The following is a 13,563-nucleotide window of genomic DNA, read 5'->3' on the forward strand; positions in this document are numbered from 1 at the left end:
GCTATACATATATATTAATATAGTACTTGTTTATACTAATTGAATTTGACTAACGGCAGCAGCGAATGGCCAAAATAGCAATGAAACAGGCAACACAAGGAGCACTGTCACCAGTGCTCCTTTCAAAAAACGGCTAAGAAATGTTTTTAGTGTGCATACATACACGCATAAATATGTACATATGTATGTATGTAGAGACGGACATGTATACGACGGACAGAAACAATAGCACATACATATGTACATACATAACTACAGATGTCCGGCATGGGGCGGCATTGGCAAGAAACATCCTTTCTAGTAAAAAGCCAAGCAGCCTGCCCGGGTCGGGTCATTTCATCTTATACACACACCAGCCCATGGAACCACACATACAACGCACGTACATATACATACGCACATTCTTAGCATCCGCAGGCACATCAGCATCTTTAGCGTAAATTTTGCTGCTGCGAAAATTTAGAGTTGTTGCTTTATTGCAATACACGTGTGTGTGCGTGTTGTATGGATGTGTGTATGTATATAGGTATGTGTTTATGTGAGCTAGTGTATATACTTCAGATTTTCATCGGCAGCGTTGCTGTCCTCCCCTCTATTTGTCCGGCAACCCAACCCGTACAACCGACCGATTGTCCGTTGTCCGCCAAAGCAACATTTTCCATTTTCGTTCGTTCTCTCTTTCGCTGCCGTACCTTCCCTCGTATCTGTAGTTCCTTGCCGCTACCTTCTTTTCCCATGCAACGGTCGATTTGTCACCCACTACGGCGACACCCTCCTCTTGCTCCTGGCTCTCCCACAGTGCCTTGGTCTCTTTTCTGTTTTGTGTGATTACGAATTCGTCGCCGTCGCCGTCCTCGTCTAAACTCAATTCACTTTCTCCCCGACCCCACACACGAGTCGATTTAACCATCCTCCAACCCTCGACTTAACCCCTCACGTCACACCTCTGTACGCAGCTTGGACGAAGGAAATTTTCGCGAGAATTGAAAGATGAAGGAGCATTGGGCTGGACATTGGTCACCGTTGCTGGACATGGTAAGCGGGGTATGTGTTCTTTCTGTGAAACATGCATATACATACTTACATATGTATGTATATTTACATACATTTGTGTATGGATATTAAGGAGTGCGTATATGTACATAGTTAACTTCTATATGTTTTCAGTTATAAGCATAGTTATATGTATAAATATATAAATGTAATATAAATATAAATATACATAAAAAATGTATCTCGAAAAGCTGTCCGTTTTGATTTTCAGCATTCTACCCACACCTTGAAAAAATGTCGTCTCGTTTTCAGTTTGTCTTTAAAAAAAAATTCCTAAGATCTTCATCCCAACTACATTCGTTGGTTACAAAGATACTGGAACCATATGTGGAAAAGCTAACTGTCGTAAAACTAAAACTGTCTATTATATAACTAGTTTTTTAGTTGTCAGGATTATGGTGTAGCTATTTAAACATGGTAGATATGTTATCTCCCTTATCATTGCCATTGTTTAAAAGAGTTCATCGCTTTTTATATGTGTACTTAGGAATCTCCATACCAACCCACTTAAGTCGAGAAAACATGCTTACATATAATCATGGTTTCGATCCGATTAATCCATTTTCATAGACATACCTATATAAATGTTAAGGATTATATAGCGAGTAGTAGGGTTCAACATCGCTTCGTATAAAGGAAACCCTAATCCGATGTCCGGAAACCTGCAATGCTGCAGAAATTGGGATGGTATACCAATGTTCTTCGCTACCTAAAACTAGCACCACCCCTAAATCCAAGCAGCCAGCCCTCGCCTCTGTCCATTGTGTGCAGTTTTATCTAAGCTAAGCTAAGGCGATTTTGGCAGACAAAACCGCTGCTGTCGCAAGTTGTGTCCAGTTTGTCAGCATCGGAATCCCTTTCTTTCATTATATCTCAGTGCATTCCAGTATTTGTGCTACACACATGGTCTAGTCTAGTCATTGCTGTTCCTATGATTTGCATATTTGAGCTCGTAGCTCCTTTGTTTTAATCCGCCTCCTTCTGCCATCTTCCATGCCATCTTCCGAGGCTGTGACGAAGTCCGAGCTCTTTTGTCAGCAACCTTTACCTGTGTGTGTGTGTGTGCGTGTGTGCGGTGTGTGTGTGTATTTGTGTGTTCTTGTCATATAGGACTGGTGAAGCCAGGATATCGCGTAAGGAGAAGGCAAACGTGCAGGCTGGAAATGGTCCTTCCAATCTAAGCTAAATGCAACCTAGCATTGCCTAGCTGCCGTGTTCCCGTAATTTTCCAATGCCTCTACCGTTGAGAAAATAGAGAATTCGAAACAATTGAAAAGGTAGCGATGGAGCCATGCCTTGGCAGACGCACCATTCTCGACCATCAACTTCTGACCACTTACCGGCTCTCACAATATCTGCAGTGCTGCTGCTGGTCGGAGTGTGTGTTAGACAGAGACCACAGAAGATGCACAGAGACTGGGCAAGCAAGTGCGAACGAGATGTCTTTGCCAATAGCTTCAGGAACGAGCAGACGAATCCTTTTCAAAATTAAACTACTCCTATATGCAGCAAGCGAAAGAGCAGGAGCAAGAGCAAGAGCAAGGCAAGAAATGCACACACCATCCAAGCTCCATCCGCCCACGCTACATCCTGCTCCGAGAATCAGTCGAGTGCGAGCCACATCACATGCAAATAACGCAGACACATGCAGTTTTTCTTGTATCCTTGGCTGGCTGTCCTGGCCGTCCTGCCTGGCCTGGCTGGCCTGGCTCTTCACATCTTATGTATTCGGTAGAGCTTTGTTAAGATATTCTTTGCACCTAAGATGTACGATGTTTGATACGGGGGAAGCTAGCTCGTGGCATATGTACAGGTTCAATTAGTTGCTAATTGCTATAGGTCCAAAAACAACCATGTATCCACACATACATTTGTATATATACATATGTATATTTATTTATATTCATATACATATATGCTTGTGTGGTAAAAATATGTAAATGAAGAGTATAAATTCAAATACATCTACAACACATACATACATACATACATACATACATATGTAGGTATCCGTTCGGTGTGTCGTTCGGAAGACTAGTGCTGCACCAGCGTTACCAACCGCCACCCCTCATCAGGACTGGTTCTCAGTCAATCTACCAGTAATGCATTTGACCGACGAATTTAACAAGTTCACATCATGGAAAGGGGTCACTTCGCTTGGCGAGACGTTGCATTGCATTTCCACCATTGGATAGTTCTTAAGATGGGAATGGAGACAGTCCATATAACTAGTTCTTACGAAAGAATAAAGAACTCAGATATGCACAGGTGAATACTTTTGTTTTAGCACATAGAAGGATGCATGGAGTCAATGCTACATTTACTGTTTTTTATTTGATCATAAAGTGTGACTCTTGAAGATATTGCGATTTGTGAACAGTTGTGTAAATAGTAGGTCAATAGCTGATCCATAAAAAATAAACTTGACTGACACTTCAGTTTTATGTAAGTCAATAACTGACTCATAGCTTACATACATAGGTATAATATAATTTGTAATGATTTCTAATAGTATCACACTCTACTTTTCAGAATAAGGAAACAGCAATAGGAATGTGACAACACATTCAGATATATCCCTATCCCTCTCCGCAATGCGAATGGAGATGGCCTTGATGTCTTAAAAAATAGATGGATTGAAATGATACTTGTAGGAAATATAATCATTATGCCAATGGGAAGGAATCTGTACTTATAGGCCAGTCTTTACCCAAACTCAATACAACTGAGATCAACTCAACAATCTGGTCTTTAGAACACAGCTATCCATCTGGGACTGTATTTTTCTCGCCTTGTATCGTATAAACATGATACAAAACACGCCGTGGCTGGACCCTTTTACTTCTGGTCATCATTTTCAGTTTAAGTTGTAAAACATCCGCTGTTCGTCGTCTCTCTTGCCAAGGGCCCGAGCGTAGTACCAGCAACAATCTTCATGGCTGCAATAAACGAGACTCTAATTTCGCTGATGCCGCCACTGCCGCGACTATTGACCAACCATTCTCGTCTGCACAAAACCTCGGCTCCACTTTCTCTTCTTGCTTACAATACAGTGATGTATTCCTTTGAACAAACAGACATCGACTTTGTCCGAGACCTTGCATCAGGGTACTCATCTGTCTGGGCTCGCGGCCCCCATCACTCCATGCCTCGTACCAACGTTCTGTCCGCTGCGGACAACGCCATGTGACTTGGAGCGAATGGGCCCGCCGTGGGGCCTGGGGCCTGGGCCATTTCAGCTTACTAAATTAATAACTTCTGAAAGAAACATCTTAAAAAATGTAGTCTCAACAAGAAAAAGGTCTACGATGTCTACAAGCTTTACAATAATGTGTCAAAGTTTCGATATATGTTTGCCTATAGAACAAATATTTGTTTCATGGTAAATTTCGCTATAAATTCAAAAACATTTTAATTATACAACTTTGTCTAATATTTTATTTATTTTTTAAATAATCATCCACATTGGAAGTACTAAAACTTAATGTTTCTAAAGAATAATAATTATTTTCGTATTTTTTTTGTATCTCGCATTTCTACTATATTAGGTATATGGAACTCACTTTTTTGGTATCTTTCAACGTGGACTTGACATACAAAATATATGTCCCTACATTTTCCCGAGATTGTTCTATATTTTCTTCGAATTTGTGAAACTCGCATTCTACGCTTTGAAGCCGCTCGGCGTTTAGATCGATTTATGCGAAGCACAAAAGGCTTTGACAAGAAATGATATAGAACAAAAACTCTGTCTGTTTTTGGCTTGTTTATAGTATAACTTGTTGCTGCGTTTATTGCCTTAAGGTAATGGCAAAAGATCCCAAAGCAAAGTGGAATAATAACATATTCTTCGTGAATGATAATGCTTTAGGCTGTTAGTTAAACGTACCTGGATATATTAACACGAAATAAAGGCTGCTTATGTGGTTATGCGTTGCTTACCCTTACCCTTAGATACCCTTCTAAATCGAAGTCTTTGATCTTATTTCAACTATATATTAAAGTCATCCGGGTTCGAAACGAAAAGACTGTGTAACATGAAATATGCTGGAATATACTATTTCGGAGAATAGATTTATCATACAAAGACTTTGTTTCCTTTTAAGAATTAAAGGGTCTGTGATTTTTAGTTGCCGATAAAGCAATCTAGTTATGTGAGAGTTATGAAGCCTAATATTTTTTGCACTGAATTCGCTGTTTCAGTCGAAGTTCAATCTAACAAGATATGTTTTTATACCCGATACCCCAATTTAGTATAGGGGTATATTAGATTTGTGGTGAAAATGTATGTGTGTAAGGTCCAGAAGGAAGCGTTTCCGACCCCATAAAGTATATATATTCTTGATCAGCATCAATAGCCGAGTCGACTGAGCCATATCTGTCTGTCCGTCTGTCCGTCCCTATGAGCGCCTGGTGTTCAAAACTTCGCCCCGACCCCTTCCGACCCACAAAGAACGAAAATCTATCATTTTTATAGCCAAAAGCAGCCAATTAAATTGCAGTGGCTAAGCGGCGCGTTCAGACACGTTTTCTGTCTCTAGCCATACTGACTATCGGGTATAAATGTAGAGTTGCGGTCGCAGCAGCAACTCACAACGTTACCCCTCGTCATACATATGAATGACCTCTGAGCATATTTCAGGCTATATAAAAAGTTGAATCGACTTTCACGAATATATTTAACATATATACTTTATAGTCTGTGAGATGCTTCCTTCTGTAGGTTGCAAAGATCTGATTAAAATCATTATACCTTCTGCAAGGGTATAAAAATGACACACATGTAGCGGGCGGGAGGGGGAAGGGGCTTAGGTTAGGGTTTTGCTCATGGGAGCGGTGTGGAGTATGTATGTATCATCATCATCGAATGTGAGTACAGTGCTCAGAATGGAAATGACAAGCGGAGCGGCCTTGCGCGTATTATGGCCGCTAGTGTCGACTCCGTGGGTCCTTTTGTCCCCAGGACAAAAACACTTCCGTGCGGTACATTATCATAAAGGGGTTAAGTCGCTGATTTTCATCGTGTGTGCTCATTTAAAAACAGAATTCTTGCATCGCCATACCCAGACTGGGGCTCCTGGAGACATCATAGGTCAGAACATACCAAGTGGCACCTCTCAACGACAAAATCTTAAGGAATCGCGCTGAATTTCACCGCTTTGTCTTTGCGCTCTTATGAAAATGATGGCAGTGGCTCATTATATATCCCGATAAGCGACGTGCCTCCCATGTGAGTCCTTCGCCCGAGGTTAGCATAAGGACGGGCTGGGGTTGCTTGGAGTGGGCGAGTATGGAGGCTCCGAGACGCTGCATTGTGTCAACGATAGAAGCCGCCGCCTGCCAACCCTATCTTAAGGTCTTGTTGTCCGCATTGTTATGAGTTCTGACCCGCGAGCGGTGGAAACCATTCACCAGGGTGGCAACTGAAAGTGATTCTGCCTCGCCAGACTCTGTTACTTTCCACCCTTTTATTTTGTTTACCCTTGCAAGGAGTATTGTACTTTTGGTCAGTTGTTTGTACAGAACATGACATGGAATATCGGACCAAATATACTCTAGAATTTTATTAATCAATATACTTAGTGTATCAGTTCGTAGGAACATACATATATGATATGTGGGAAGGAAGCTATCTGTAGATCCTAATCAGATGTCTATATCATACAGCTGACACAAAAAACTCTCGATCAGCTAGGGTATAAAAAGCTTTGCCGCGTCGAAGCTTGCTTCCTTATTTGTTTGTATTTTTGTTGCTGTAAAATGTGCAGCTTTTGGCAATTTTTCTTTAAAATTTTGTTCCTTTATAGCGTCGTTTTTGTTTTTGTAATTCGAGCTATGACCCCTGCACAAGTAACTGAGCGCCCGTTGCTTCGCTCTTTACTGTTCATTCGTCTCTTTGTTTTGTCATGTTCGTTTTCGCCATTGTTGAGACGGCGAGCACAAGACTTGATCCTAATTTAACACGTTCGAATAACCTTGGGGCGTTTCGTATTACGCGCGACCACAATACGGCGGGGCGGGTACCCGGCCAGACACAGCACAGCGAAGCAGTCCAGGTAGGGAGAACACTGCTTGCTCGGTTATTGCCGATGCATACGCTGCAAATCAATCAGCTGACGAGCCGATTAAAAACAACAAATTATATTTGACCTCGAATGCTACGACTGGCTGATAATTGACGATGACGCTGCGCCTCATTGTAAATCTTATGGCTTCACATGGTGATGCTATGTTTCAAAGAATTTTAATGTTGCGGATCCCACCACACTTCCAATTCCGAACCTTTAAACCGTATACACTCAGAGAAAAATTACATAGTGAAAAGAAACACACCCATACATATGTAAATTAAATTTCGGTTTTTAAATGAAAACATAGTGAAATCAAATAGCACTCACTTTGATTAAAAAATATGTACATGTATTAAAAAGTATTTTTAATCCTTTTTAGTCCTTTTAATTTAAAAACAAATATAATATATTAAATTTGTAAAAAATATATATAATTTAAGAAAAAAAATACTGAATTTATATATGAAGTATAAAATGTTACAGACCAAAATTAATCCCAGCTGTATTGATAGCCCGCCTACATAAAACGAGTGGAACTTGTATGCCACATTTATACCCGATACCTATTGGGTGCGGAAGGGGGTGGGGCGAAGATTTGAAATAATCTTGTCCTGGTGCGATATCACAGGAGAGTGGATACAAAATTGGTTGCTCTAGCTCTTAGAGTCTCTAAGATCTAGGCGCTCTTCTTAAGGCTAGGCGCTCAAAAATGTGGATGCCGCAGATGTTCGTCATTTGTGTCCTTTACACTTTTAACAGTGAGATATCAGAGAAGTCTGGATAAAAATATGAATTGCTCTAGCTCTTATAGTCTCTGAGCACTAGGCGCTCATAGGGACGGACAGACAGACAGAGCTCAATCGACTCGGCTGTTGACGCTGATCAAGAATATATACTCTTTATGGGGTCGGAAACGCTTTCTTCTGGACGTTACACACATCCACTTTCACTACAAATAAATTAAGAAGGTATGTATAGGGGTAATACTTATTTTGAGTACCGGGTGTAAAAAGGCGGATATGTCAACGACCATTTCAATGGCCACGGAATCGGGAGGAAGGTCAGCAGTAATTGTAAACGCGGATATGTCAATGGCTATTGCAACGGGAAACGGAATAGGCAGAAGGTCAAAAGTAATTCTTTGCGTTTACAGAGCTAATGGCCGTTTCGCTACACTTCACAGTTTTCCTCCTTCATCCGCACATGAACAAAATTCCAAGCAATTGCCGGATTGTCTTCGTAAATTTCGCGGAACAGGAAAAACTATGAATGCCATGGTGTCATGCAGGCTCTGACAAGGCAGAATGGCAGGTAAACTGCCAATACCAACACACAGATAGCCCACGAGGCATACATACATACATATAAGAAATAGGAGTGATCTTTACTGCCTTCTCGAAAGTTGCCGTAGATGATTGTATGTTCACGTTGCGCGATGGCAGCCTCAAATCTTAATTCATAAAATTGTTACATAAAGATGTATCTATGTAAATGTTGGGAAAGAAAACAAAATTATGACAATAAACAAAATAATTAAAGCAAATTACAACGACCGGGAACGTTACAGCGGACTTTACCGCTGCTCTGCTTTTATACCGGCTACTCAGTCGGTATATACCTAATTCTGTTGACATTGGTTTTATGCAAAAGTAGGTGATTGGTTCCTTATCTAAATCTCCAAATTCTATTAAAATTAGGTATCCGATACATTGAGCGACAAAGAGTGCGTGTGCAAATTGATTTGTTCCCTTTGGCTATAAAAATGATCCGATCTGATCCTGGCAATCGGCAATCTGGTAGATATAGTAAAAACAGAATTTGGTGTCTATGTGCGCTTCTGAATTATGTAACCTGTACAAAATTCGTACATATGTATATGTATTAAAGTTTTTAACTGGTTTTGGATTCAATGACTGAGGCATGCTCTCTCTCTCTCTGTCTTTTGACATCGCTTTTCACAAACAGGACAAATTGATTTTTTTGCGAGGATGGTTTCCGCGATGTCTCTATCGCTCTTGCCCTGAGAAATGGAGAGGACGCACGACGGCTAGCTATGTTCTAATATACGTTTCATCTAATGGCCTGTGTGATTAAAATCTTAGAATATTTTATATACTTAAATTTTTCCGCTACCTGCTTTTTCGCTGCATATCTATCTCTTTCGCTTATCACAGCCACACCAGTCGTTATCTCGCTCCCCTCCATCAGGGCACACACTGCACGAGCAATAGAGATTGAGTTTACATGGATGTATCCATACATTATGTAAACATAGTCATTGTGTCGATGCTGATCAAGAATAAATAAAGTTGATGGGATCGGAAACGCTAACTTCGGGGCGCTAGACACATCCGCATCCACCTAAAAACTAAGATATCCCTAAAATCTTCGCGTACCGGCTATAATAGTATATCAATCAACTCTTCAAGTACCGGGTATGAGGGGGAATGAAATAGCGATCAATACTTTTTAGTCAGCTAGGTATGTTCCTATTTACATACATATGAAAGTGAAATTTCCATAGTTTGTGGTTTATGTTGAGAGACTCTGCCAAGCAATCGTTCCTGTGTTATAAATATTCATACATATGTACATATGCAGTTTTTGTAACTACGAATCGGAAAAATACTCTTTACTATACTGTCAGGATAATGTCGTATACAGAATGATAGAATGATATATTTATATAGCTTAAAACACCATGAAAAAGGACGAAAGTTGGATCACGAAATAAGAATGTACTATGTACTACTATAACGAACTATGTACGTATGTAGGTGACAGAAACGGAACAGTCGATCAGCCAGTGTAATAAAAGCTTCCGCAAAAGTTCCAACTATCTGTCCTTTCTTAATTTTATTTAAGAAAGCAACAGATTGACTTCTACAGTTCTGCGGAACATCTTATTTTAGAAGTACATATACATACATATGTACGTATAAATATGTATATATGTATGTATGTATTGACTTTGTTCAGGTAGAAGGTGCCAACGGCAGTCAAAAATGTCCCTTTTGTCTTGCGAAACGCAATAGTTTCTGCTAAAATTCTTAGAAACTCCCATGCTGTTTGCCATGGCATAAAACTACTTGCATACAATCACAACGTATTTGCATGTACATATACATACATACATACATACCTATAGGAGCATTTTGTTTCTCCTGCACTTGCACATTGTAAAGAGGTATATTTATATATATTTCACATATATACAAATACATACATATGTACGTACATACATATATCTAGTTTTAGACTACGTGGTGTTCTATTTAGGCTTATCAATTTTCAATTTTTAATATAGATTATCCATCTAAACCAACTTTCAAATTTCTATAACTATCACAAAGTTTTTGTTAAAGGTCGGGTTGCATAAAAATATGATCATCGATCTTGTATTACATATATGTATATATATTTTATAATTATAGCCAAATCGTCTAATTTCGCCAGACACCTTGTTGCGCAAACGTCGAGGAAATTCCTTTGAAATGGCTACTCTTTTGGCCAGTATGCTTATTGGAGCGGGTCACCCTGCTCTTGTGGTCTCCGGGGTGGCACGAGAGGAGGTGGTGGTTAATGATCAAATTGGCGTTTCATATCCATTTCCGATTTTGGAAGTTGAGACAGAAGATACAAGTCCACCCGTGGAGAAACCTGGGCAAAAGTATAAATTACGCGGATTACCGGATTTGGAAAGTCATCTTGAAGAAGAAATGGCAGAGGTTCACAGGCGAAAGGCAGAGGAAGAGAAACGAATTGAGGAAGAACTTATGCGAAAACAAATGGAGGTATTTAATATATTTACATGCTAAAATTGAAAACTATACATACTTTTTTTTGGATAGGACCTTGAACTTTTAGCTGTGGATCGCTATCATTATCGTCGCAGCCATGCCTGGGTGGTTATAATCAATAATGCGCCTTGGAGCGTAAAACCCCGAATTAACTACACAGATGTGAATGGTGATGTTGTAGAGACGGCCCCGACGGGAGTTTTTATTGAGCCTTCGACAGGATTTATATGTGAAACGGGATGCAAGCAATACATTTTAGTCGATTCCATTTGGAACGAGCACAATTACTATGTTAATAAACAAAAATATCAAAGAGTCGGCGAGATACGTTGGGATCTTCGAGACACCAATGACTGGGAGCACATGCTCCCAGGCGAGCCACCTGAGATGCGCACCTACAAGGTAGCTTCTGATGAAAATATAGCTGGAGAAGACCACGATATAAATGACGAAAAACACTTAGATGCCATATTCACTTGGGTAAATAGGCTCCATATTGGACTGGCAGACTACGAACAACGCTTTCCAAACTCTGAGAAGACGGTTCAATACAAAGGAGCAATACATGAGCGATATGCTCCATACTCCCAACGCGACGGAAAAGTGATGCAGCTCACGATTTTCAATGATGATGATTGCACAGATCCACGCGTCAGATATGAATACTTTGAGAACCGTTTCGACCTTATGCGATACCTAAAATACACTTATGCAATTAATAAATATGAAGAGATATTTGGCAAAGGGCGCAACGACAGTTTAAAATGTTGGTAGTAATCTGGTTATAAACAATTTTGGAATTTTTGAATTTATAATATTTGTTGGTATTTTTTCAGCCATTGAATACTTTTCTGACCCCACACTAGAACGCAAAATGTGCTTCTATTCGAGCTCCAGAATGGACTCGTTGGAATTTTTGAGCGTTAAGCCAGGAGTAACTATCCTTCACTACAAAGGTCGTTGTGATAAGTGCTGGTATAAGGAGTTTGAATTTAATATAACTGGATCCGTGCTTAAAGTAAGGATAAATTGATACAACCTATGTATATTTTATCTGGTAAATCTTATTTTAACAGAAAGTCACAGAGAAATTTCATCGTAGGAGTGCCTATGATGTTGGGACAAGCGATATTGCCACCCGTATATTTCTTTTTCAACTTAACAAAATTATTTTGAAATTTCATTACACTTTCGGAGCACTTACCGCTTCTACAGTGGAATTTACGAAGCCCCCTAGGCCTGACTATGGCAAAGAACTAATATATGATGAGAAACTTACCAAGATATACAAGGTACGGTCATATACACAAAATATTCTTTAATTACGTATGTTTTATATCCGCTATAGGCAAATCCGTTAGATCCCACTCGCACTAATCTAGAATTGTACAGATTATTACGTGAGCAGCTTCAGAGCGAGGATCAGATAAGAAAACAGTTTGAAAAAATGCAAGAAGATATCCTTAACATTTTTGACTTGCGGAAATCTGAAAAGGCTGAACCGAAGTTGAAGTTCCGCATATTTGATCCTCTTCGGAATGGGGCAGCTAGAGCCATAAGAATGATGCAGGTACATATGTTTAGCGTCTCTCCATTAATCACCACCAAAGTTAGAAATGATCAATTTTAAAATATATCTGTACATATTTACAGTTTGCGGAGGAAGAAGAACTTAAGCGAGAGATAGCCAGTAAGCCAGCCGATTTTTTGGCTCCTTATTTAGTACCGTACAAGCACCAGGAGAAGATGACTTCCGATCAAGCATTGTACGCCTATAATGCGTGCCTTAATGATCTAAAATCACGCTTTGTGAGTTTGCTCAATAATTTACAAAGGAACTATGAAGATGTAAGATTAAGATTCAATTATGTGTCCAGAACATTTATTTACTATTCTTTTTCTTAGCTTACAAGTGAATCAAAGTCTCTCAATCGGTTCCTAAACAAATTTGAAAATCAATTTGATAATTACGATTACAAGCGCCTTGTTCAACAGTCAAAAGAATTAGAGCTCAACAAACGCATGGTCCAACAGCGCTTGACCCTAACTCATGAAGAATCGCAAAAAAAATACGAAGAAGTCAAAAGTGCATTGCTCAGAGATCCGAGGCTCAATATAAAAAAGAATGACGGCCAGAATTCTGATGAATCGAAGTAAAAATTAACATTTATTTTATATCTTAAAAATAAGTTTACAAATTAGTCATTAGTAAATCACTTCAATATTGTGGATGCAACAGATTTTCGTCTTTTGTTGGGGCGGAAGGGGTTGGGGCGAAATTTTGAGATATACGTTTTATAGTGAGATCTAGCAGAAGTGCGGGTACCAAATTTGGTTACTCTAGCCTAATAGTCTATGAGATTTGTGGATGACCAGATTTTCGTCCTTTGCGGGGGCGGAAGGGGGTGTGGCGAAGTTTGGACACAAAACGGTCAAGGTCCGATATCACAGGAGTGTGGATCAAAAATTTGGTTGCTCTAGCTTTTATAGTCTCTGAGATCCTTGAACTCATATTTTGCAATAGGCAAAGCCGACCATGAAACGTGTGTGTTAGAGAGAGACAGAGCGAGAGAGAATTAAATGCAGCGCACTCATATGCACTGTCTCTTCTAACTACAAGGAAACTTCAAACTTAGATT

At 39.7% G+C, this 13,563-nt stretch overlaps 1 protein-coding gene across 3 annotated transcripts in view; it reads left to right on the plus strand.

Annotated features, from left to right (window-relative positions):
- The window catches only part of lobo (lost boys), a 30,343-nt gene extending 17,208 nt beyond the window's left edge, over positions 1-13,135 (plus strand). Inside the window, exons 1-8 of one of the 3 annotated variants that reach the window (XM_033382455.1) lie at positions 889-1,044; positions 10,559-10,918; positions 10,976-11,690; positions 11,761-11,942; positions 12,001-12,216; positions 12,273-12,494; positions 12,578-12,772; positions 12,830-13,135. In XM_033382455.1, the coding sequence (XP_033238346.1) occupies positions 991-1,044; positions 10,559-10,918; positions 10,976-11,690; positions 11,761-11,942; positions 12,001-12,216; positions 12,273-12,494; positions 12,578-12,772; positions 12,830-13,081 (2,196 nt within the window). In that variant the 5' untranslated portion in view covers positions 889-990 and the 3' untranslated portion in view covers positions 13,082-13,135. Of the gene's footprint in view, positions 1-888; positions 1,045-10,558; positions 10,919-10,975; positions 11,691-11,760; positions 11,943-12,000; positions 12,217-12,272; positions 12,495-12,577; positions 12,773-12,829 lie in introns of those variants that run through there. The other 2 variants (XM_033382466.1, XM_001352343.4) reach the window with 2 other exon arrangements.
- Positions 13,136-13,563: the final 428 nt, after the last annotated feature.

This window comes from Drosophila pseudoobscura, chromosome 2 (genome assembly GCF_009870125.1).
Source record: "Drosophila pseudoobscura strain MV-25-SWS-2005 chromosome 2, UCI_Dpse_MV25, whole genome shotgun sequence".
NCBI classification, from domain to species: domain Eukaryota; kingdom Metazoa; phylum Arthropoda; class Insecta; order Diptera; family Drosophilidae; genus Drosophila; species Drosophila pseudoobscura.